The sequence below is a fragment of the Sarcophilus harrisii genome, chromosome 1, assembly GCF_902635505.1.
Source record: "Sarcophilus harrisii chromosome 1, mSarHar1.11, whole genome shotgun sequence".
NCBI classification, from domain to species: Eukaryota; Metazoa; Chordata; class Mammalia; order Dasyuromorphia; family Dasyuridae; genus Sarcophilus; species Sarcophilus harrisii.
The window spans coordinates 584187402-584214910 of record NC_045426.1 but is presented as its reverse complement, the minus strand read 5'-3'; the positions used below and the strand labels follow the sequence as shown (position 1 = coordinate 584214910).

General features: G+C 31.9%; 1 protein-coding gene across 6 annotated transcripts in view; it reads left to right on the top strand.

The window, feature by feature from the left end:
• UBR5 (ubiquitin protein ligase E3 component n-recognin 5) overlaps positions 1–27509 on the top strand; it is a 165240-nt gene that overhangs the window by 70011 nt on the left and 67720 nt on the right. For 5 of the 6 annotated variants that reach the window (XM_012541748.3, XM_023496429.2, XM_012541746.3 and 2 more), the window contains 10 exons: positions 2893–3082; positions 3619–3778; positions 4137–4286; positions 6072–6283; positions 11781–11897; positions 11978–12088; positions 12730–12884; positions 16098–16215; positions 22260–22444; positions 26148–26257. In XM_012541748.3, coding sequence (XP_012397202.1) covers positions 2893–3082; positions 3619–3778; positions 4137–4286; positions 6072–6283; positions 11781–11897; positions 11978–12088; positions 12730–12884; positions 16098–16215; positions 22260–22444; positions 26148–26257 — 1508 coding nt within the window. The remainder of the gene's footprint in view (positions 1–2892; positions 3083–3618; positions 3779–4136; positions 4287–6071; positions 6284–11780; positions 11898–11977; positions 12089–12729; positions 12885–16097; positions 16216–22259; positions 22445–26147; positions 26258–27509) is intronic. The other variant, XM_003760296.4, reaches the window with a different exon arrangement.

The following is a 27509-nucleotide window of genomic DNA, read 5'->3' as shown; positions in this document are numbered from 1 at the left end:
AATTTTAAATATCTTTTTATTTTGAAAATACATGCAAAGATATTTTTCATCATTCACCTTTGCCAAATCTTGTATTCCAAATTTTTTGCCCTCCTTTTCCCCACTTCCTTGCCTAGACAGGAAGTAATCCAATATAGGTTAAACATGTAATTCTTCTAAACATTTTCATATTTATCTAAACATATTTCTACGTTTATCATACTGCACAACAAATATCAGATCAAAAAGTAGAAAAAATGGAAAAAAACACACAAACAACAATAGAAAAGGTGAAAATTCTATGTCGTGATCCACATTCAGTCCCCATAGTCGTCTTTCTGGATGAAGATAACTCCCTCCATCACCAGTCTCTTGATTTTTAAGGAATTATTTTCTACATTGAGCTTTTGTATCACCTTTTTCATTTGACCAATTTTACTTTTTTTAAAAAATTAACATGTTTATAGACAGAAGGCAGCATCATTGGTAGGAAAACATTGTGAGTGGCTACAAAGCCTTTAAGATCATTGGTATGTGGGACAATATGTTTGGGTGGAAATTGGGAGTGCAGAGCTAGCAATCCATTTTTCCACCTTATTATAAACTTAGAAATTCCGATTGATTTAGTCCACCTGCAAGAATTAAGTAATGGTATGTAGATAACACATTTCTTCTAATTGGTCAAGGGCAGCTAGTATTATAGAAATAACAAATTTCTTTTAATTAAAATGATTTATAGGGAAACTGAACTTTTATACTTAACTCAGGAAGCCTGAACTTCTGAACCTGTGAACTTCTGAACTTAATTCAGACAAAGAAATGCAGTTAATACAGAATGTCAGTGGTGATACAGAATAGAATCGGTAACAAAAATGGAGACATGTTGATTTTTCTTACTTTTAAGGCCAACTTAATATATTTACTTAATTTTTAAATTTAAATGTGTTCCTTTTTTGTGAGTCTTGTTTTAACTCTTTCAAAATATTTTTATGGATGCTAAAGTGACTATAACTTTGAAATACCCAAGATTGATGTTTTGACAGATTTTGGTTTTTCTCCTTTTTAAAGTAGATGTTGATTCTAGTATAGATTTCTTCTCTGTGCTCAAAACTATTTTCAGTAGTTTTTGTTCTGTTTTTGTTTGGTAGAAAAGAAAAAAATGCTTTTGATAACAGATAGACGTTGAAATGACAAAAGAAAAGGAAAATTCATTAGGACAACAGAGATTTCCAAAACATATGTTTTATACATATATACACACATACATGTATATATAATTTGTAGGCACACGTGTCCATCTCATTGTGTTGACAAGATTGCCACCTGTTGGTTTGTTAGTAATGCTTTGTTGTCGAGAGAGACTTGAAATGAATTAAACTCAATTAGAAAATATTGAGGGGCAACTTGGTTGTGCAGAATTCTGATAGAGTGCTAGGCCTGGAATTACGAAGACTTTTGGAGTTGAGATCTGATCTTTGACTCTTGTTAGCTATGTGACCCTGGGCAGTTCACTTATTCCTGTTGCCTCAGTTTCCTCCTGTCAAATAAGCTGGAAAAGGAAATGGCAAATTTCTCCAGTATCTCTGCTAAGAAAACCCTAGATGGGGTCATAAAGAGTTGAACACAGTTGAAAAATGTCTGAATGACAAGAAGAGGGAAGTATTGGTGACATAGCTCTAGGAGGCATGATATAATGAAAAAGAACATTCAAGTTTGAGTCAGAAAATAAGGTATCAGAGTCTTATTCTCACATTCATTAGCATTGTAAACTTTGAAGTTTTTTTTAACTGAATGTGAAATATAAACTGTTCAAGTCATTCTTAAATGCATAATTATGGCATGGAAGTTCAAGTAGAAAATGTCAATAGAATGTAAGTTCTAACATGACTTAGAAAGCTGGAAAAAAAATTGAATATATTCTCATTTAGGTTGTTTGATTGTTATTTTAAAATGAGCAAATTTTGTCTAGCACTTTTAGAGGGATTATTGTTTCTATTGAGTTCTCTGTAGTTTCTGTTTTGTTCTCGCCTGTCTCTTCTGATCTAATTGAAAGGAAATATGAACAATGCACATATTTTTGTAGTGTCAATCCATATGCAAAAAAAAATACTGAAATTCATAGTAAAATTTAAATCATTTATTCTAGGGTAGCCTCTCATTATTTCCTTATTTCTGACCCCACAACCCTTTACAAGTTGCTCATATCTCGAAGTCATGTTTCCAGAAATATGGGGGGAGATTAATTTTAGAAATTTAATATAGGAATCATGAAATCACTCATTTGAACACTGTTTTTGTATTTATCTGTGAAGTTTTTGTTTAGTTTAGATGGAAAAATGTATTTTGGCACCTTGGAGTATCTTTCTAAGTTGTTATAACAACTTGTTGAGCTGTTTTTCACTCATCTTGTGACTTACTTGGGGTTTCTAAGTCATTATAACAACTATTGTTGAGCTGTTTTTCAGTCATGTTATGACTTACTTCGGGTTTTCTTGGCAAATACTAGTCACTTGCCATTTTCTTCTCTAGTCTTGCTAAGTACAAAACACTTTCTTATACACTCTTACCTTATATTTTATTAAAAGAAATAGAAAATATTTCAAACTTTTTGGAAAATAAATTTTGTTTCTCCTAATCATATCTTAGTGTTGCTTTTGGAAATAAGCACTACATGGTAGCTGTAAAAGCATTTAATTAAAACAAATTGTATACTAAAAACATTTTTTTCCCTTTACTAACCTTCCCTGTCTTGGGACAAAGCTAATTTAAACCTCAGTTGATTCTTCTCTCAGGATGAACTACCATGATATGTGGATAAGTAAGTTTATTTAAATTCAATGAAATAGACATCTTTTTTGAAACTTTTCAAAAATTAAAGATACTGATTGTATAAATCATTTTTCAAATATTTAGAAGTCGCTGGAGTTCAGGAGTGGGTGGAAGTGGAGGAGGATCTTCTGGCAGGTCATCTGCTGGAGCTCGAGACTCACGAAGACAGACCAGAGTTATTCGGACAGGACGAGATCGAGGGTCTGGCCTATTAGGCAGTCAGCCCCAGCCTGTTATTCCTGCATCTGTCATTCCAGAAGAACTCATTTCACAGGTATATTGATTATGTTCAAGGGTATTTAGGTGCACTGAGTTAGAGAAAACTCATCAATACAGGGAATTGTGTGATGAGGCACACAAAGATTGGGTTACCTGCCAAGGGTTAGTCATCTGATATCAGAGGTAGGAGTTGATCCCAGATGGTCCTCGCTCCAAGCCCTTCTTCTTAATCCCTGTGCCAAACGTTTTTCTTGCAAGATTTAACATCACAAAGTGGTAGATTAGTATAACTCTTCTCCCCCCCCCCTGAAAAGGGCCATTATTGAAAAATGGCATAGAATAAAGAATACCTATAAATTTGGAATTTATTGTGAATTTTCTTTTTTTAAAGGCAAGCAAAGATATTTCATAGTTTATTTTTTAAAAATTGTGTTGTGTGTGTATATATATATATATATACACACACACACACATACATGTTCTTTGGTATTCTAATTCAGTATAACAAAATGGGGAAATGCCTCCCCCACCCACCCAAAAAAAAAAAAAAAAAAGACTGAAAAGATGATTTCTTATGTATTTTCTCCCAAGGCTCAAGTTGTTTTACAGGGGAAGTCTAGAAGTGTTATTATTCGGGAACTTCAGCGAACAAATCTTGATGTAAACCTTGCTGTAAATAATTTGCTCAGCCGTGATGATGAAGATGGAGATGATGGGGATGATACTGCAAGTGAATCGTATTTACCTGGAGGTTAGTAGATTATCCTAATTGATTGCTCATGCACAGGTTTTCTCTTGAATCCTTTATGGGTTTTAGCATCTTGTTGAAGTGGCATAATTGATTTACTTACAAATTTCACTTTGAAGAGAAAATGTTAGTGGTGTAATCATTCAGGTTTTTCTTAGTTAATGTTACTTTGATAACTAGTAAAAAGGAGCCCTGAATATTGCTTGTGTGCTGCTGATTATTTTTCAAATTTTGTATATATTTACTTGAACAACTCATGAAATTTAGGTTAATTTTGTTATAAAATTGTTTTTATCAATCCATTTTTCTAATTGAGTAGGATCTGTGAATATTGGACTTAAATGTTTTATTCTCCTTATAGAGGATCTTATGTCTCTTCTTGATGCTGATATTCATTCTGCACACCCAAGTGTTATTATTGATGCTGATGCTATGTTTTCAGAAGACATTAGCTACTTTGGTTATCCTTCCTTTCGTCGTTCATCACTTTCCAGGCTAGGCTCATCTCGAGGTAATTTTGCACTTTTTTTTTTTTTTTTTTTTGCTCAGTATTTAGCATGGTAGAACATTAGTGACAATGCATGATGGTTTCCTTTTAATTTTTTTTTCTAATCATCACAAATTGAATTATTGTCAACTAGCATTTGCATAGGATTCTGGGAAAAGAACAGGTAGGTGGTTCTCACTTTCTTCAAAGAGCCACAGTAGTAGTAGTAGTATTATGTTCATGATTTTATCTATCTAGATTGTGGTTTTATGATCTAGGACTATTTGTGATTTATAATCAAGTTTTCATTACATAATTATATTTTTCATTAGGAATACTAGTTATGAGCTAAAAACCAAATACTATTTTATAATGACATGCAGCATTCAGAAAGCCCTTCTCCATCGTTCTTAGGTTTGCATGATAATTTCATTTCTTTTAGTCTCACTATCATGAAGAAGAGACTGGGGAATGTTTAAACCCATGAAAGACTTCTTAGAACTAGATTGCAAGTAACAGTTTATAAATGATAATAAATTGCTAAAAACAAATAATTAAAATATTGCCTTTGGAGATTCTAAGTCTTTTTGTGCTTTTTACACAGTAGTGAACAGAGCAGCTTTAAATTGTTAATCCAACCTCTGTTTTTTGATTTAGTGTTGCTGTTTTCACTTTTATTTTAACTATATTAATATTGCACCAGTAAGTATATCTATAACTGCTTGGGTCAAAATTCCAGGAATTATTGGTCACATTATGATAAGCCATTATTTTATATCTTTAGAGATTGTTCCCTTTTAGTAAAAAGACCCAAGATTTAAACATTACTTTTTAAAAGAGGAAATGATGGTTACTTGATATGTATGATATCAATATGTAATACCTCTTGGTTTTAGTTAGTGTTTCCATAATGGCTAATGTACATCATGTGCATGTTCAGATGTTCGACATTTGACATAACGCCTTCTAAATCCCTCCTTTTTTTCCCTTTCCTAAGGTTATTTATAAGACGTTACTACGAATTGTTTCTAATCCTTATTTTCCATGCATAGTTGACTCTTGGCAAGTTAGTTTTGATTACCTCATTTAAAAAAAATCTGCATGAGCGAACTGCAGAGTACTGGCTTTAGACAGTTTGTAGGCCAATTGGAGGGGAAGCATTTTGGTAAGGAACTCTTTCCTACAAGGATCCTTTTTAAAACCTGTTTAGCTCTTTGGGACTTTTTAATTTGAATTATTAAATATTCTTGATTATTTAAAAATTTTTATAAATCCAGTCCTATAAAATACTACTTTAAAGAAAGTGGTTGGATTATCAAAGTTTTATATAAATTTAATGTGATTTGATTTGTTTTAACTTTTTCAGAATACTTTTTTTTTTTGTGCAGCTTTATTTTACTACTAGAGACTCTCTATTAAACACTCTTTTTGGCTTGCATAAATTTATCTAACAGAAGTTGGAGTTTTGATTTATTAAGCTAGTTTGCCTTTAGGCTGATAAATATTTTAATAAAATTGCTTAGTATAATGTATCACAATATTTGTAATTTTAAAAAATTCACCAAAAAAGCATTGTGTTTGCTGGAACAATTGTGTCCTTCCACAATTTTTTAATTTGCCACTTATAGCAATTTTCGGTACATGTACTTGAAAGGGTTAATACTGAGAATGTTGCATGTCAGACTTCTGAGACCTAAGTCTATTTTAAATTTTTGTCAGTAGATAAACTGCTGTTAGTTGCATCCTGAAGGGTCTTTACTAGAGAGTGGCTTACTTTTATCCCACTGGTGTGACCCAATTGCATACCAGTTCTCCTTCTTCCCTTAGAGAGAGACTCTGAGCTGTTGCGTGAACGTGAATCCGTTTTACGTTTGCGTGAGCGAAGGTGGCTTGATGGAGCCTCATTTGATAATGAAAGAGGCTCTACAAGCAAGGAAGGAGAACCAAATTTGGATAAGAAGAATACACCTGTGCAAAGCCCAGTATCTCTAGGAGAAGATTTGCAGTGGTGGCCAGATAAGGTATTGAAATTTCCCTATACTTGTTATATAATACTTAACTATGTTCCATTTATTTTTCTGAAGGCTTTTCTGTTTTATTTTAAATATATTTTTTAAAATGAATGAGAACCATTTGATGCAAAAAAGAAATTCTACACAATGGTATGACATCTTCATTCTTATTCCATTGATTAGTCAGTAAACATTTATTAAGCACCTACTATGTGCCTGGCTATTAAAAATCATCTAAATCTTGTATTCTTTTGGAAAGTTAGGTGGTTTTTACATATAGCTCAAGTGTGGCTTTTATTTTCTCAAGGCAAAATCAAGGACACTGGAAATGTATAACTAATGTAATTAAGAATTTTGATAACGTAGAGTAATTGCATATTAAATATTACTTTTGAGATTTTAATGTATATAAAATCTGTACAAAAACAGCCAATCTTCAAGTTTTAGTGTTTTCCTGCCATTTTCAAATTATTCTGAAATTTTATGTAGATATAGTTGATTCATTTTCCTTTATAGTTAGCTCCTGTGGAAAAAAACTTGAAGCAAAAAAGAACAACTTAAAAAATTAAATTTTCAGTTATTTATATTTATAATTGGAATATCTATTATAGTTGAAATTTAAGTAAACAACTTTTGCTTTACTTAACATTTCCAACAGCACCATTAAGTTACTAGATCCCTATTTTATATTGAGTGTTGTATATGAGATAATACTCCTGATTTGTGATACTCATGATCTATTTTGAGACATAGAACATACATAGGGAAAAAATAATAATAATAAAATTCTAATATTAGGGCTATGGTGTTTTTTTTTTTTTTTTTTTTTTTTTTGGTGATTTGGGCATTGGTTTCCTAATCTGTAAATCAATACGTTTTGGATCAGGTACTTAGCAATTTTTTGAATTTTGTGATCACTTGCAATTTGAGAAAATCATTATAAATATCTAGTAATTAAGAACTTGTGATCAAATATGAATAATTTTATATTTTTAAACTTGAAAGGAATTTCAGCTGGATTATCTATTCTAGTCCTTTTGTGGTGAGAGGTTTTGGCTTGATTTGTTGAGTTATGTGCTTAGACATCAGAGATCTTCAGCTTTGGTCTTTTCATCAGAAATGTTTTGAAAACACTTATTTCATTGAATCAAATTTTCATGATAGTCAAGAATATTGCATTTCAAGGAGTAGTTTATTTAAAATTAAACAAACAAACCATGATCTTTATTCATCCTCTTTGAGATTACTTGACATTTGCATACTTTTTAGATTCTTGAAGGGTTTTTTGGTATTTTTGTTTTTTCTTTGATGTATGGGATTTTTGGATTTTGACTGTAACATTCAGAAGACTTAACAGGCATTTGGGTCAACTCTATCATCATTTTGTCCTCTAGTAGATCTGGGCAGTTTTCATTTGTAATTCTGAAAATGTGGCGTGTAGCCTTTTTATTGTTTTCAATGATCTGAAAATTATTAAATTATTTCTCGGTCTTCTATTTTTTTGGTGTTTTATTTTTTTAAACAATACTTCTGTTGTCTCATGAGTCATTAATTATCATTTGATCCATTCTAATTTTCACACACTATTCTTCTAATTGTACATTTCTCAATATTCACTTCACTTGATTTCTATGACACTTTTATCCTGGGTGATTTTATGTGTCTTATGTTTCTTCTTCTATTCTCCTAATTGTGGGGATTCCCCACATTTTTGTCACTGGTTATGCATAGTGGTGGACTGCTCTAACTTCTTTTGAGATTTTACTCAGACTCATGGCCTATGTAAAATTTTATGTGACACTTCAAATTTCTAATTTCCTACTTTCCTATCTATAGTTACACGTGTGCATGTTGCTTCTTCATTTAATCTAAGTTTTTGGAAAGGAAGAATCTTTGCTTTTGTCTTTGTAGTCTCATTAATTTGCAGACTTTGATATATGGTAGGTCCTTAATAAATGCTTGCTTATTGTGTCTCTTTTTTCCCATGTTTTATGTACTCCAGTGAACACATGGCAATAATAGTCACATTTATGAAAATGATTCTTAAATCTGGAGGTCATATATGTACTGAATCTGTTGTAACACTGATTTCTGTTTTTAAACTCCATTCCATTCATGCGTTTTCATGATTACTAGATATTTTCACCTTGATGGTCTGCCTGAATTATAATTAGTACGTCCACGTTGAATTTCAACTTTTCTCTCCAATTATTTGACTCTTCTGATTTCTTATATCCAGTCAGTTGTTAAGTTGTGTTTTTTAAAACAAATAATTACAAAGCATGACCTTAGAAGGATTATTTTCTAATATAATAAAAGTAAATGTCAGTGTGAAACTGATTGCATAATTATGCAATTATGAAAATTAGAGGTTGTCCTATTAAAAAGAAAACTCTTTTGCTTACCATTACTTAACATAGTTCTTCAAATGGTACTAATCCATTAAGATAAGATACTGAATAAATACATAAAAATAAGCAAAAACAAGAAATAGGAAATTAATAAAGATAACAGTTTCACTAGCAGGTTATAAATCTTAACAAAAATCTACAGCATTTCTAAATAACAGTAATATTGTCCAAAAAGGAATAATAGAAAAGGAAGTTATTAAGATCTGGGCCTGACTTATGCCAATCTTTTGATAGTTAGGAGACAAAAAGAGAAACTTAGAGGTAATTGAATAATTGTTTTACTTGGCTATTGTAAGAGAAAGCTGTTCACCAAGGATATGCACTGGGAATAACCTGAGCTGATTAATAAAGTATCTCTTCCTGAGTTGTCCCTCATGGTCTAGTAGTCACATATACATGAGTGTAATTGTTGTTGGTTCTTTTATACTTAGGCCACCACAAAGTGAAATTAATTCTCTGGGTCAATCATAAAAGGTTTTTGTTATTGTTTTGAAACTCTTTAAGCCTAAACTAGCTTTGACTTATATGTGTGTACGTGTATATATATATATATATATATATATATATATACACGTACACACATACTCACTCTTACTGGACAAAAAATCCCATTTAAAATAATTAGAAATGACATAAAATGTCTGCTAGTCAGTTTTTTAATGGCCACAATGATATGGTAGAAATTATGATACAACAGATTTTATTTTATCAAGCTAGTGTAACAACAGTATTCATTTACAGGAAGAAAAAGTTTAGAATATTAAGGAACATAATGAAAAAAAAGGATAAAGGTGGGGAAAAAGTTTATAGACATGTGACATATATATATAAAACCAATTTTTCTATTATTAGAGTTGATAGTACATTTAGTAAAAGATTTACAAACAGCAGTACAGACTTAGAAACAACAATACATGCAGCCAAATTTTATTGAGTTTTCCAGAAATCCAGACATCAAAGTGTCTATAAACACCACTAATCTTATTTTTAAAATTCTTCCAAACATATCTTGCACTGGTACTTAAGACCAGGTTTCTCTCTATGTTGAACTGTGTCTTACTTTGAGATGGCAGTCTAGAAAATCTCTTATCAGTTAGTATTGCTTTTGAGCAAAAATGAGATGTTTACCTGTCCAGGCTGAGAATTCAGGACTATGTTCTAGTCATGACCTCAAAAGCAGATTGTAATGGTTGGGTGTTTTGTTTTTGTTTTTTGCAAGTTATCGCCTATTAGTGATTAATTACCTAAGCGTACAATTAAAGGAAACTCTCAGTTAAAGCTAATGTCATTATGAGGTGTTTATCAAATCTAAAACACTAGTAGTAGTTCTTCTAATTTGTAGGCTACACATAGCACCTAATATCATTCCACTTCTTATACAGAAAAATTAAAGCTTAAATCAATACTTAGTTGTAAAATGGAGTCTTAAAACAAAAAAGTTTCTTCTAAGTTAATATACTTTTTTTTTGTTGTAAGACCTCAAACTTATTAAACAATAAACAAAACAATTTTTTACAAGTTAAAAATGTAGGATATTAGAACAGACTAGATAAGGAAGAACTAGAACTAGGAGAACTTAAATCAACAATGTTTTATTCTCCTGAAAATATAAAATATTCTAGGAAAAGAATTCTGGATTTCAGATGAATTGCTCAGAAAACTATTTGTAATAATCTTCACCTTAAAACCAATGCTTCCCACACAGAATTCTGTTACATACATGTATGTATTGATACATGCATATATGTGTGTGTGTGTATCACTCAGACTCATGATGCTTGAAGGAAATTCATGTATTTATCTTGTTTTTCCCACTCACTATACCCCTTTCCTACCTCCCTGCAGGCTGGTGCCTAATGTATTAAAAATCTCTGTGCTAGTCTTGAAATTGTCCTGAATCAAACCATTTTTTCAACTTTCTCAATAGTCTCAATGTCTGTCCTTGTATTTGGACCACTTGCTATAACATGTCTTTTAAGAGTCTCATTTTATAACAATCATCATATTCCCACCAACTCAGAGAGCAAATAGGTCTTGTTCATTGGCAAGAGGATATAACGTAGTATAGCTCTTTTTAAAAGTCTTCACTATGACTTAGAAATACTTTTTAGTATTTGGGAGATCAGTATCAATACTGGGAGAGCCAGTCAGTTGTCTCAGTGTCTTCCTTTGTAAAATATGAATAATAATGTCTATAATACTATCTCACAAGGCTGCTGTAAAGAACAAATGAGATAATTCACATAAAATACTTTGCAAACTTGGTGTGCTACATAAATGTCAGCTGTTATAGTTATAACCTAGTTGAAAGGAGTGGGTATTGGGGAAATTTATTATCCCTATTTTGAGAATAGACTTAAATGTCCTACAAGCTTCCTTGTACTGCTTGGAAATCTTTGTTCCTTTGCTTTAAAGGATCCATAATTACTTTAACCTGTGAGACTTAAGGCCCATTATCCTAGTGCTGTTGGTATTTTAATATGAACCTCAGTTTCTCTTCTCAAGATCTAGAATATTGATACTTTTTCTGGGCAGTTGCCAACTTAATTTGTATGTGGGCCTTAGTTTGTGCCTATAAAATATAAGAGTTGGAATAAATGAAATTTATTTCAGGATCATGTATTTATAGGAGATAGAAGGAATGATGGTAGAAGAGATAGAAGGGACTTTGGTAGTCTTCTAATGTACCATCTTCCCCTGTAGCCCCAGCTCTATTTTATAAATTAGAAACTGAGGCCCAGAGAGTAGTAGTAATTTGTGTGTTACATAGCTCATAAGTCATTAACAGTGGGATTTGAATGCAGACTCTATGCTTCAAATCCAGGACTTTTCCCAGAAGCTCATGCTTTCTAGCTCTTTCTTGCTTCCCTTCCTTTCCCAATTTTCCAAGCTGATAGGGATATTCCTGTCTTATCCTTCTTTAATGTGGTAATAGTGAATAAATTGTTTTTGCTATATAAACCAACTTTCCTTTCTACATTTCAAGTATATTCCTTTTTGTTTCATTTTTTTCCCTGATTGATAATATTTTGATGAGTTAAAGTGCAAACTACTCATTTTAACATTGCATTGTTTTAATTTCTTTTATCTTGTAGGATGGAACAAAATTTACATCTATTGGAGCTTTGTATTCTGAGCTTTTAGCAGTTAGCAATAAAGGGGAGCTCTATCAATGGAAATGGAGTGAATCAGAGCCTTATAGGAATGCACAGGTACTTGACCTTTTCAAATTCTGGTTAGTCCTACAAATCAGTTTACAAATTAGTAATCATTTTTTTTTATGCTTTCAAAGAATCCTTCATTACATCATCCACGAGCAACATTTTTGGGGTTAACCAATGAAAAGATAGTCCTCCTTTCTGCAAATAGTATCAGAGCAACTGTAGCTACAGACAATAACAAGGTATGAAACCTTCACATTGTTATTGATTTCATAATTAAACTCATTTTATTTCTTTTTTTTTTACCATCAGATATGAATATATATTCATTGTTTTTGCTATATAAATTTCTGTATTGTGAAAAATCTGAAATAGATTTTTGGCTAAAATTAGGTATGATTCTAACAACAATTCTGTTATTTGATTTATCTTTGAACTATTTAAGATTTTACCAACACATTTCTGCTATAAGGTAGGGAGGGAAGGAGAGAAAAGAAGGAAAGATGTACAAAATGCATATAAAAATTATACATAATACATGTAAAATTTTTATATTTGAAGAATTCATATTTTTAACACTAATGCAACAGATTTGAACATTTAGAGTTAATGCCAAAAACAGTTGGAAATTGCAATAATTTGCAAGTAATTTAGATGCATGTCTGAATTTCTGGTATGTAAAAGAACTAAAAAAAATTTTTTTTTCCTGCTTATATAATGAAAGAATTGCAATTTAATTGTTTTGAAGCATTTAGTCAGACTCATTGTAGAACTTCAGTTATTATGTTCTTTCTTGTTAATTAATCAAGTGTGGTCAGTCATATATGTTTGTGAGGAACTTCATAGAAATTTTTATCTAAACAAGCTATATTTTGTTCTTTAGGTTGCTACATGGGTGGATGAAACTTTAAGTTCTGTTGCTTCTAAGCTAGAGCATACTGCACAAACTTATTCAGAGCTTCAGGGAGAACGGATAGTTTCATTACATTGTTGTGCTCTTTACACCTGTGCTCAACTAGAGAATAATCTGTATTGGTGGTAAGTAAAAAGATGAAGTTATGTTATCAGTGAATATCACACCTGAAAATTTACACATTTTGCAGTCCTTGGGAGGCTGAGTTGATATTTAAGAAAACAACAATAAAAAAGTTAACAATATTTTTCAGACTTGTGTATGAAATTAATAAGGACTTTTTGATTTATTGCTAGTTGTTGAAGAGCATGAAATAATAATGAGTACATATATATAACAAACATTTTTATAGTGCCTATAAACTTTTTTTAGGTTTAAACTGGAATAACTATTTGTTTTTGTTTCTAGAAAAGATAGAATATAATGATTAGATGACTAGACTTTTATTGTTTACAAAACAAGTCAGTATAATAGATTTCTCTTTAAAAATTTTTTCTACAGTGCCTATAATATGATATGCTAAATTATCAAAATGCTTATGTTACGTAACACAAGCATTTTGATAATTTATGAACATAGGTCTAATTTTTTTTTTTTGCTACTGATTTTTCCTAACTTCACTTAGAATTCTTCCTTCTAATTTCATTTCTTTCAGTTAACCCAATTTTGTCTTTGATTTATCTTTATTCATTACTATCATCTAACCAGAAATCAAATCCTGTTAACTAAATGTTTCATTTATCCTTACCTCTGTCATACCTAACTTTGGCTTATATGTATCTGAATCTGAGTTATGTTAACTTTTTCATTATTCTTCTTGCTTCCAATATTCCTTCTCCCTTTTCTTCTCTTTCTCCTCAAATCTGTTCTTCATTTTGTTGCCAAACTATTTTCCCTTATGAATACTTTAGATATTGTGTTCAAGCTGTTATTATTGAATAAAACTCAAAACTTGGCATTCAGAGTCTATAATGTATTCCTACCAAACTTGTAATAACACATCACACTTTATATAATGACTAAATTGGACAATCTGCCACTTCTGCTATATTCCCTGTAACTTATCTTCTCTTTGGTCATATTGTTTTCCATATCTAGAATACTCCCATTACTTTGTATTTGTTTTAGAAATTCTTTTTCATGCTTTTCCTTCTGACCTTTCATTTGGAAATGACTATGTCCCCCTATGGTCTTTATTGTTTATCATTTTTTGTTATTTATTTATTGTATATCATTCTTGTGCCATATTTTACTACTCACTTTTTAGCTACCTGAGAATAAGAGATAGTCTTAACATTGGCTACAGCAACTTGTGGATCTAGAAGATGTCATTATGATATAGGGGCTTCACTTCTCAAATTTAACTGATGAGTCTAAGCTAAATTTTTTTGTGTGTTATGGACTCCTGTGGCAGTCTGGCAAAGGTTGTATATCCTTTCTTAGCATAATATTTTTAAATGCCTGAAATAGAACACATAGAGTCAAAGAAAACAATATATTGAAATAGTTATTAAAAAAAAGTTTTAATTTTAATTGTAAAAACCTAATTTATTGACACTGGGTTATGTACCCTTTAAGTTTAATTATAGTACTTAATCTTAATGTAAATGAAAATAAAGAATTAAAATTTCAAAAGTAATTAATTGAGTAGCTGTTTAAAAGGTTCAGAGATTTCTTACATCTAAGTTTTCTAAACACCTGGGGCCTGATAATTTATATTTAGCATTCTAAATGTAATGGATTTTAAATGAGATTAGATTTTTGTCAACATTTTAAAATCATACAGATTTCTAAGGTAGCTCTGCTTTGAGGTGAAGTGGTCATCTAATGAATCTCTAGAAGGTATATAGATAATAAAATGAATGATATATTATTTGACCTGTGGGACCTCTCTCACTTTGAAGTTGTGATTTGGGGATTGGTAATTTTTTTCCTCCCATGTTATTTATGATCTTTCTTTTTAATTAAAGTCTTTTATTTTCAAAATACATGCAAAGATAGTTTTTAATAGTCACTTTTGCAAAACCCTGTGTTCCAAATTTTTCTCCCTTCTTTTTCCCTTTCTCCCATCCCTGGACAACAAGTAATCTAATATAGGTTAAACATATGCAGTGCTTCTAAACATATTTCCACATTTCAAAAAGGGGGGGGGAGGAAAGCAAAGAAACAGCAAAAAAGATGAAAATAGTATGAGTCCTCGTGGTCCTCTTTCTGGATGTAGATGGCTCTCTTCATCACAAATCTATTAGAATTGCCCTGAAGTCAGTTCATTGTTGAAAAGAGCCCAAGTCCATCAGTATTGATCATCACATAATCTTGTTGTTGCTGTGTATGTTTTCTTGGTTTTACTCATTCGCATCAATTCATGTAAGTCTCTCCAGGCCTCTTTGAAATCATTCTGTTGATCATTTCTTATAGAAAAATAATAAATTCATAACATTCATTTGCCATAGCTTGTTTAGCCATTCCCCAGTGGGAATGGCTCAGTTTCCAATTCCTCACTACTACAAAAAAATGCTACAAACATTTTTGCAATGCGGGTTCTTTCTTACTTTCTTCCTTTCTTCCTTCCTTTCCTCCTTTCCTCCTTCCCTTCTTTCCTTCCTTTCCTTCCATGTTTTCTTTGGGAAGCAGACCCAATAGAGACATGCTGGATTAAAAGACATGCAGTTTGATAGCCCTTTGGGCCTCATTCCAAATTGCTCTTCAGAATGATTGGAACAGTTCACAGCTTCACCAGGAGTGTATTACTATTCCAGTTTATCCACATCCCCTCTAATATCAATCATTATCCTTTTCTGTCATCTTGGCCAGGGATTGGCAATTTTAACAATGAATTAATTTTAAGCGACTTAGATTAGAGATGCCAGCTAATTCATTAATGAGAGATTCTTATCCATGTCTTCTTTTAAAAATCAAGTTCTGTTTTATTATATATTATTTTTAAAAAACATCCTGATAATGGAAGGAAGCAGAAAATATCTGATTATCAGCTAGTGAAGATATGACAATAGTGTCCATGTTATGCAAAAATGTGACATTATTATATGGCCTTCTATTATGCTTAACACATGAATTCTTTCTTTTCCTCCATAGCAGGGTTGGCCAAACTGCTTGTTTTTTGAATGGCCCAGGAGCCTAGGACTGGTTTTCACATTTTTATTAAAATATTTAAAATTTTATTCGGTATTACAACAGTTTTCCTTCTTATTTTTCTGGAATTTATCTTTCAAGCCTTTGCTCAGTTGATTTTAAAATTCTTGGAATAAAGTGTTTTAAAATAACCCTTCCTGGTTTTTTTTAACTTCCATTTGTCTGGTGTTTGTATTCTTTTCTAGGGGTGTAGTTCCATTTAGTCAGAGGAAGAAGATGTTAGAAAAAGCAAGGGCAAAAAATAAAAAGCCCAAGTCCAGTGCTGGTATCTCCTCAATGCCTAATATCACAGTTGGCACTCAGGTAAGAGTTGAGACTATGGGTTTTGTTTTGTTTTTCTTAATTAAACATTTTCCCTTGGTTACATTTAAAACAATTTTTTTTTAACCATTTGTTTTAAAAACTTTAGATTGTCAGGTTCTCTCCCTTATCCCTACCCCAAACCTTATTAAACTATATATGAAATTATGCAGAACATTTCCATAAAAGTCAAGTTGTGAAAGAAAACACATATCTCCCACCCTGAGAAAAAGAACCTTCAAGAAAAATAAAGTTTTAAAAAAAATGCTTCAATCTGTATTGACACACAATCATTGCCTTCTGTGCATATGGATAGGATTTTTCATTATAATTCCTTGTAGTCGTGGATGATTGTAGTACTGAGAATAGCAAAGCATCCCAGAAAATTGCTAATAACTTGGTATATGTTGCTTGACTTCATGTAGAACTGTCCAAGTTGGGTTTTTTTTCCCTATTCTGAGAGCATCCTTCTCATCTTTTCTCACAGAACAATAATATTCCATGACAATTATCTACTATAATTTATTCAAGCCTTCCACAATTGATGGATATCCCCTCAATTTCCAATTCTTCCCCTCATTAGAGAGTTGCTATAAAATTTTTTGTAAATATAGATTCTTTACCTTTTGTTTAAATTTCTTTTGGTGTTCATTCCTAGTAGTGGTATTGTTAGGTCAAAAGATAGATCTGAATTTATAGCCCTTTGAGAATAGATCATATCTTTTTATGATTTTTCAATTAGGACAAAATTTTTATTAATTTGACTCAGTTCCCTCTATGTTTGAGAAATGAGGTCTTATCAGAGAAACTTGCTACAAAATTCTTATTATTGCCAATTGCATTTCTTCTCTCTCCCTCCCCTCTTATTGCCTCCCCCTCCCCCCACCATTTATATTATTCTCTCTCTTTTTTCTACCCTGTCCCTCCTCAGAAGTGTTTTACTACTAACCACTCTCTCCCCCAGTATTTTTTATCACCCTCTTCCCCTTCCCATATCTCAATCTCCTCTTATTTTCCTACAGGATAAGATAGACTTCTATGTTCATTTTAGGTGTGTACATTATTCCTGCTTTGAACCAATTCTGATGAGAGTGAGGTTCACTCACCATCTTCTTCCTATCTTCCCCTACTCTGTAAAAAAAGTTTTTTCTTATCTCTTTTTTATGGCAAATCATTTACATCATGCCACTTCTCCGTTTTCGTTTCTTCCAGTTCATTCTTCTTTCACCCTTTAATTCCATCATTTATTTTAGATATTATTCCTTCATATTCAACTCACACCTGTGCCCTGGGTCTATAAATACTACTCCTAACTCCCATAGTAATGAGAACATTCTAATGAGTTACAAGTATCATTTTCCCATGTGGGAATGTAACAAATTAACCTTATTAAGTCCTTTCTGATATCATTTTCCTGATTATCTCCTTATGCTTCTCCTGATTCTTGTATTTGAAAATCACATTTTCATTCAGGTTTGGTCTTTTCATGAAGAATGCTTGAAAATCCTCTATCTCATTGAATGACCACCTTTTCTTCTGAAGGTTTGCTGGATAGGTAATTCTAGGTTGTAATCCTAACTCCACTGCTTTCTGGAATATCATATTCCAAGCCCTCTCATTCTTTAATGTTGAAATCACTAAATCTTTTGTTATTCTGACTGTGGCTCCACTGTTCTTGAATATTTCTTTCTAGATGCTTGCGATATTTTCTCCTTCACCTGGGATTTCTGGATTTTGGCTATAATATTCCTGGGAGTTTTCATTTTGGGATCTCCTTCAGGAGATCGGTTTACTCCTTCAATTTCTATTTTGCCCTCTGGTTCTAGGATATCAGGACAGTTTTCCTTGATGGTTTCTTGACAGATGTTGTCTAGACTTTTTTTCTTTTTTTTAAAATCATGACTTTGAGACAGTCCAATAATTTCCTTTTGCCACTCTATTCTATTTATAATATTTCCTCTATCTCTTACTTGATTTTGAAAATCCCTTTTGACCTCTTCCATAACCAAAGCCCCATTCTTATTTTATACTTGGTGGCTATACACACACACACACACAAGCTTTGGCTTTGTTATCTTCTGAGTGTGTTTTGATTATCCTTATCACCATATTAACTTTGCTATGGTCAGAAACTTCTTTTGCTTTCTGCTCATTTTCCAGCCTATTGCTTGGCTTTTAACTCTGTTATAGTAGGGCTCTGTTTTGTGCATCTGTTTTCAGAGATCCTTCTAGCCACCTGACCACAAACTCTCTTTTCTGCCCTGCAATAGTTAGGTGCATCCTTGTCCCACTGTAAGTGGAAGATCTAATGTTTTAAAGCAGCAGTCCTGCTTTTTCCCAGGGTTGGGTCTGAGTCTTCCCAAGTACAGCCTGAGATGGGATTGCACCCTCGTTCCAAAGACCTTTTCTGGTGACCTTCAACTCTTCTTTGGTGTCTCTGGGCTGAGACATCTTGAAACCACCAATATTGCTGCTGATTCATAGGTGCTCCTTTGCTGTCACTTGGGCTGAGGCTGCACTTAGTCCCACCTTGGTGTAACTGACCTTTTCTGCTGACCTTCAGCAGGAAAATGTTCTATTCTATCTTTGGGGTTTTCCAACTCTAAATTTTTTTGTAGTCATTATTTAAAGGATAGTTGGGGCAGTTTGGGGGAAGAAGTGGGGCACATTATTGCCTTTACTCTGTTACTCTGTCATGTTGCCTCCACCTAGAGAGTATGTTTGACAGAGAGAAGAGGACCTCTTTTTAAAAATTGCTTTTTTCTTTACACTTTTTAAAGCAATTTAGTCAAAAGATTAAATATATATTTAAGGTTAGCTTCATTTGATAGGTACATTTAAATTTGATAACAAGTCCCCAACTTCACTGAATCTCAGTTTCTTCATCTAAAAATGGGGATAATAACATAAACTTCAAAAAGTTGTTGTGAGGATCAGATGGGATAACATACATAAAATATTTTGCAAACCTTAAAGTATTATATAAATGATTTTGATTATCAACTAGATGAACCTTAAAGTCATTTACAGCTTTAAAATAATTTTAATTTTATGAATTTTTTTCTCCTGGAAGCTTTCTTCATTGTTAATTTATATAGTGTGCCACTCTTATTTTTTGCTTGTTTATGCAGAAAATCTCAAAAGTAATGCTGTACATTTCTAGTCTTATACATTAATCTCACCGAATTTTGTTCTTGGTTTCTGTATAGCACATACCTGTTCCATGCTATGCCTGGCTATAGTGATTTTTTTTTTTTTTAAATCAATCATGCATATCCCTTTTTGGCTTTTCAGATTTAGATTTGCATAGAATAGGTGCTTAATATATGTTTGATTGAATCAAAATAAACAATTTTAATATTTTCAGCTTTTTTTTTCAACTAGACCTATTTTGTAGCAAATTACAAAGTAGCTTTTTTTTATTATAAAATTAAATGATGTAACTGTATTTGGAGAAACCAGAAATAATACCTAGGGAATTCATGAAATTACAGTATTAAACATTTTGGAATGGTTTTTGATAGATTGGAATCAGCAAGAAATTAGATCAGATTGATGAATATAAGAAACAGATAGATAGTTTCAGAAAAACATTTGGTGATCTTTTGAACTGATGAAAAATGAAATAAACAGAATCAAATCATTGTATATAGTAACATCAATATTTTAATGATAATTAACTGTGAAAGATTTGGGTACTTTGATCAATACAATGTCCCATGATAATTTCAAAGTACTAATAATGAAAAAAAAACAATGCTATCTACCCAGAGAAAGAACTTGTATAAAATAGCATTTTTAAAAAATTTCTTTGGTAAAGTAGGTTTTAAAGCACTTAAATTGAAACAGTTTCTTCCACAAGAGTCATTTACCAGAGACATTTCTCTAGGTTGCAAATACGAAAAGAGATATATTGGTTGTTATGTTCAACAATACTTGCATTCATAGAAAATGCAATTTTCAGTCATGCCTTCGAAGTGAAAAAACAACAAAAATAAATTACTTCTTTCAGATTCTAAATTAAGTTTCCAAGCTTAATTTTTTTTAAAATTTAATATTTATTGAACCTTCAAAATTTTTTGCCCACATAATTCTAAATTTATTGAAATCACTTTCCTTTTTTTGGTTCCTTTAACTAAACTAATCTCAGCATTAGCTTCGTTTATTCTTCCAAAATTCTACCAGTTAACACCTTCCCACAGATTTCTCCAAATTGTAATTTAGACAAACCTGATTTTGTTTTATAGATTGGAAAAAATTAGGCTCGTGTTAAGTAATATAGCTAGCTACTAAGTTTTATAACCTGGATCAGACCATGATCATTTCTTTTCACTGTTATGTTGCTTCTCATTTTTATAACCTCAGCAATAAGCTCAGCAATTATGTGCTTTGGGAAGATAGGGATATTTCCTCTTTTTTTTTCCTTTTACTTAATTTAATAGTTTTTAAAATAATTTTTATTTCTCTTGACCCTCCCCAACATATACCAAGAAGGCAAACAATTATAGATGTGTACTTAGGCAAAACATTTCTATATTAGACTTAACACTCAGTTTTGTTTGTTTTTTTTTAAAAGCATGGAAAATAAAGGGAGAAAAGTATATTTCATCTTGCACTCAGTTAATCAGTTCTTTTTTGGAGGTAGATAACTTTTTTTTATCATGAGTCCTTTGGAATTTTCTTGGAATATTTTATTGATCAAAGTAGCTAATTCTTTACAGTTAGTTATCATTAAAATTTTTGTGTTGGCTATATGCAATAATCTGGTTCTGGTTATTTCACTTTTCATTGGTTTATATAGATCTTCCAGTGTTTTTCCAAAACTATTTCCTAATTATTTCTTATAGTACAATAGTACTCCATCACAGTCATGTGCCAAAACTTACTCAACCATTCCCCATTTGTTGAGCATCCCCCTCCATGGCCAATTCTTTACCACCACAAAAAGAGTTGTAATATGAGTTTTTGAACATATAGCTTTGTTCCTTTTAAAAAAATCTCTTTAGTTTATAGGCCTAGTTGTGGTATTACTTCATCACAGATTCTTAGTTCCTAATTATTTAATAGAATGGTTGAGGCATTTCACACCTCCACCAACAGTTCATTCTTGTACCTATTTTTCCTTTCATCTTTTGTTATTTCTCATAGGTATGAGGTGATACCTTGGAGTTGTTTTAATTTGTGTGTCTCTATTCAAAAGTGATTTAGTAGGATTATAGATAGCTTTCCTTCTGAAAACTGCCTATTTGTATCCCTTGACAATTTGTGGATTGGTTTTTTTATAAATTTGACTGGGTTCTCTATACATTTGAGAAATGGGGTCTTTACTAGACTAACTTGTAAAAATTTTTGGATACTTCCTATGTGCCCATTTCTTTTTGTTAGGGAAGTTTTCTCACCTTGGTTATTGTATCAGTATTGTATCCCAGCTCTAATGCCTTGCCCCATTGTACCTCTCGCTTTCTCTCAAGAAATTCACAAACTCTTCATACTAATGTTTATATAGGCTTTAAGGTTTGCCAAATCACAATGACCTTAGGAAGCATATTGTCATCATTTTAGAATCAAGAAAACTAAAGCAGGGCAATAAGTGTTAAACAGTACCAGACATGATAAAGCCAAAGAGAAGACCTATTTGTTTCAAAAATCAGTTAACCAAATACTGTACTGTTTTATTATATTAGGCATAATTTTAAATTGTATCACTTGCCTCTCTGTTTTCATATTTCTTTCTCCTTATTCCTTCTGTGATGTTTATAAAACTGCCTTTAAAAAAAAAGTTAGATGCTCACCTGTTTACTGTTACCTCCTTTTAAAAACAACAACAAAAACTTGGTATTATACTATAATATTGAGGCTTATGTAAAGATTGCTTAAGTTACTTAACTTACTTAGCTATATAATTTTATCTATAGTCTTTATTTTCCTTTCATATTCCTTTAACTTGGAAAGAGATGCTTTGTAGTTCTCTCTCACATTCTTAATTTTCTCTGTAATATGGTCTTTAAAATAATGTCTTGATTTAGATGTTAATTTTCTTTTATCAGGTGTGCTTAAGAAATAATCCTCTCTATCATGCTGGAGCAGTTGCCTTTTCAATTAGTGCTGGAATTCCTAAAGTTGGTGTATTAATGGAGTCAGTTTGGAATATGAATGACAGCTGTAGATTCCAACTTCGGTCACCTGAAAGCTTGAAAAACATGGAAAAAGCTAGCAAAACTACAGAAACTAAGTAAGTAAATTTGATGAAATGTTAATTTGAAAACATTTTTTAAAATTAAGAACCTTGTAAGGAACTGCAACAACTTCACATGTTGGGCCCTTAAAAAGATCCTATGAAAACGTTTTTTTCTTGAAAAACTTATTTTCAAAAAACAAAACTTTTTACTCCCAAGTGAAAATCAAATGTCTGTGTTTTGTCTTATGAAATCAAGGAAAGACAATACTAAACTACCTAGGAACAACTTTGTATATTTACCTAAAAGTTTATGTACAGTGAGTATATGTTGTGAGGACCAAATTATTAGTCATTTGCTATTTTCACTTGGGCCTTCATTAACTTAGAGTAATCTTTGTAGTCTGCCTATTAAAATAGAACTGTTAAGAATGGATTAAGAACAATTAATAAGATCAGAACTATTTTTTTGGCTAAAAATATTCTTTATTTTAGACTAACACTGAGTGATTTCTTTCACCTAATTTAACTCTCCTGAGTCATTTTACAGCTTCTTACTATATTCTTCCTCTCCTCCCCTCATCTCCACAATCTTTTATCAATATATTTTTTATTCATTTTGAACTTAAAACAAAAAAGTTCCCAGGAAAAACATTTTCATGTTCACTACATCATAAAAATAAGGTTCATTTCCATTTTATACTTGATTACTTTTTCTGGGAAAACTGCATAGTTATAGGAATAATCTTTTTGAAGTGGTGGTCAATGGTTGTTTTATTTTTTCTGTTTTAGCCTCTCACTTTAGAATTTCAAGGCAATTTTCCATAGTGACTTTTCATAATATTGTATCTAGCCTTTTTAAAAATATCTCTTTTAGATAAGCGTATAATTGTTAATATTATCTCTCCTTGAACTCTTTTCTAGATCAGTTGTTTTTCTAATAAGATGTTTCATATTTTCTTCTATTTTTTTTTCTTTTGATTTTGTTTTCTTATTTCTTGGTGTCTTACAACATTAGCTTCTCCTTGCCCAATTCTAATTTTCCAGGCATTATTTTCTTCTATAAGCTTTTGGATCTCTTTTTTGAATTGGTTTGCTTTCTTTTCAAAACTTAATTTTTCTTCCTAATTTTTCCTCCACCTCTCTTAATTGATTTTTAAAGTACTTTTTAAGCTCTTCTAAAACTATCTTGGACTTGCCATCGACATTTGATGTTTTTCTGGCATTTAAAAATTTATTATCTTTTTCTATGTTTTAATCCAGACTTCTCTATCCCCATAGTTGCTATAGTCTGGTTCTTTCTCCTTTGCTTAGTCATTAATTTTTTAGTGGCTTTTATAATCAGCTTCCAGTTCTGAGTTGTGAGGAATGATGCCTCAGGCTTCAAGTTCACTGCTCATCCCTTGTCTTTGGAGTCAATACCAGGGACTCTGCTCTCCTGCAAGTAGCTACAGCCAGCAGGGGTTCCACTCTTGTGCTGCTACACCCACCATACGTGAGCTTACTTCTACTTACCCACAGCTACAACTTAGGGCTTAGTTGGTCAGCCCAGTGTTCTATGAACTTAAAGGTGGGTAAACAGAGACCTGTAGGACTTTTTTGTTGATTCAGCAGTCTTCCTTCAAGTGTTTTCACTTTTCCCTTTTTGCACTGGACAAGCCTCTGTTCCCCTGGAGAGGGGTTATGTCTTTCCTAAGTATCTTCTTAAGTTGTCTGAAGAGAACAACTACTTCACCCTGAGTTTTAATTATTTCTGCCACATTCTAACTTCACTTTGAAGTGATATTTGTGGGGGAAATTTGAAGAGCCTGTTTTTTGTTGTTGTTGTTGTTGTTTTCTTCCCCTCTACCCTTCTTAATATATCTTGTTCACAGATGGTAGGTTACAATTTGTAGAACTGTTTGCTTTGCAGGAAATACTATATATTTTTTTTGCCTTGTGGAAATCAACTATTAAAATGTGGGTACCTAATAAAGAAATAGGCTATTTGATGCCTCTATTCCTTACTCAGCCTTCTTCAATCATAGAAGATCTTGAAGAAAATTTAAGATTCTGAAACTTTATCCTTATCCCTACTTCTCAATTTCTCTATATTTTTAGATACATTTGTTACACATCTGAACTATTTATATGCCAACTGTTTGACATTAATAAAAATAAATACTACTTTATTTAGGAAATTACCAAATACACCAAAATCTGAGATTGTTGTGTTCATCTAAAGCTATTGTTGAATCTTTAAAGTTGACTCGCAAATGCAGAGTTTTATAACTGCTTTTCTTCAGTTTTGTTAATTTCAATTGAAAAGGTAGTTAAGTTGAAAAATAAAGAACTGGGTTCTACTTGGGCTTTGTTATGTTACTTTCTTGTAGAAGTACGCAAGTCACTACTCATCATTGATATACCATCATAGTTATGTGGTGGTGGTGGTGGTGGTGGTGGTGCAGCTGTGTGTATTTACTTGGTATTTATTCTAAAGTTTGTTGATAATTATTTTGGTCTATTTTCTAATATTGATGAAAAATGTTCTCAATTGTTGTATAGTTTTAAAACTTTATATTTACCTGATATTTGGGTTTGGAAACATTCAGGGTTCAGTTCATTACACTTTTTGTGAAAATTGGACTTATTTTCTTTCCTTATTCTTAGCCTTGCAGATATAAGAATAATTTATTTCATTTTTCTGCTGGAGAACAATGTTATTAATTTGTTTATAATGGTGAAGTCTTTTACCAGTTAAGCTTCCAGAATATAGTTCTAGATAGTTAGAATGGTTCAAGAAATGAAATGGTAATTTTTTTTTTTTTTTTGAATTGAAAATTCATTTATGGCATTTATTTAATGAACATAAAAATGGGATATTATATAAGCTTTTTTTCCTCATATAGACTATTGATTTCACATACTTGAGTTAAATAAACTGCTTAAAGCTATTCAGTTAGAAATGATTGAATTCAAGTCTTATTTCTTTAGTCCACTGAAATGTTTGGTAACCCCTTATTAGACATCCTTTGGATCTATTTGCACATGTTGTATGAGTGGTGGATTCTAACTCTTGAGCATTTGGTTCTGTATTGCTGGTGTATAGATTACAAAGCTAGAAATCATTGAATTTGCTTGATCTGTATGATCAAAATGGGGGGAATCGCTTGATTAAGAAAAAGCTAAAGAGTAAGTGCTACATAATTTGATCCTTAGTCATTCTCTAAAAGGAATGTTAAATGGCACAGTAGATAGAGTGCTGGGGCCTAGAGTCAGGAAGCTTCATCTTCCTCAGTTCAGATCGGTCACTAAACACTTACTAGTTGTGTGAGCCTGGGTAAATCATTTAATACTACTTAACTTAGTTTCCTTATCTGCAAAATGAGTTGGAGAAGGAAATGACAATCCCCTATACTATCTGTGCCAGGAAAACCCTAAATGGGAGTCATGAAGCATTAGCCAGATGTCTCCATTTGAACCCTTGAAAGTACTGATGAATTTAGTATACTGTCTCCCTTAATAAGATAATGCCGTATTACATGCATACAATGACATGTATTGGCCTGTATTTTGATTTGTAGGCAAATTCTATTTGTTTTCTCATCTAAGTACCAGTTTCACTGAAAGTTCATGTAGATTTTGCAAATTTCAAAGCTTTAGGAAGTATGGGTTAACACAAAATTACTTTTTCAAAAGCCATTTTATCTAATTCTTGTGTTGTTCTTTTTCCAGTATCTCTTTACTTACTGAGAAATAAAATCTTATTTTTGAATTTTAGACCTGAAAGTAAACAGGAGCCTGTGAAAACTGAAATGGGTCCCCCGCCCTCTCCAGCTTCCACATGTAGTGATGCATCTTCAATTGCAAGCAGTGCATCAATGCCATATAGTAAGTTATATAGCTCATATAAATTGTCTAAAAAGTTTATTTTTTATTTTTATGTAACTATTCAGTCTACTTCTTGTTAAATGATGCATAGGCTTTAACAAAGACTGTAATATTTTTAATGGCATAAATATAACTTAGAAGCAATCTAAAAGTAAGAAAAGGTTTAATAATTTTGACAATATTCTTATTTATAATAGTGGAGTGGATGTTGATAATTCAGGGATAAAGTAAAACCATTAGTTAAGTATATCTAAATTAATTATAATAGTACGCTATTTTTTTCCACCAGAAACATTACAAGAAAATTTTTAGCATTCCATGTTTACAATATTTTGAGTTGCAAATTTTTCTTCCACCCTCCCCTCTCTTCTTCTAAAGAAAATTTAATCTGGTTTAATTAGTACCTAAATTAAATCATGCTTCACAGGCAGACTAAATTGTTGGTTCAAAAGGAATACCATTCATGGGCCCATATTTTTTAGTGCTTATGAAAAACAAAAGAGAAAAAGAAGCAATTGCAATTTTATGGGAGCTAGAAAAAGTTTATGAAGAACTTGATAAGGGCCTGCATTTCAAATTAGCAAAAACCATGCCTTAGAATTAGAAGACTTGGGTCATCTGCATGACCTTAGGTAGCATATTTATTATTCAGGGCATCAATTTTCTTTATATGGAAATGAGGGACTTTGTCTAAAAGCTTCTCAAGTCACTCAGGCTCCAGATCAAAGATCTTGGCTTGCTTTTGTGGTAACCATGTGATCCTAGTCACTTAACCTTTCTGTGCCAGAAAATGGGAGAGTTTGTGTGAATCATCTCTAAAAAGCTCCTTCTGATACTTTGTCATCAATAGGACAGAAAGGATTTATTGAGTTTGAGGCATCATTATATAGTGCAAAGAGTGCCAGCCTGAGACTTGTCAAATACTCATAATCTCTATAGCTAGCTAGGTAATGAGAGGGGAGGGGGAAAAGGAGGGAAGGGCAGGTGTAGAGCTGAATCTTGAATTAGGTTGCCATATCATATGCTATGTCTTACTGATTCTACTTTTCCAACATCTTGTACCTATCTTTTTTTTCTCTAATCACATGCACACTTTTTTTTTTTACTTCTTTATTTACTTTATTACATTATTACCTCTTCTTTAGTCTATTATTATAGCTTCCTTATTGGTCCCCCTTACCTTAAGTATATCCCCCTATAATTTATCTTTTATGGCTGTTAACTTTTAGAGCATAGGTTCCAGAGCCTCCCT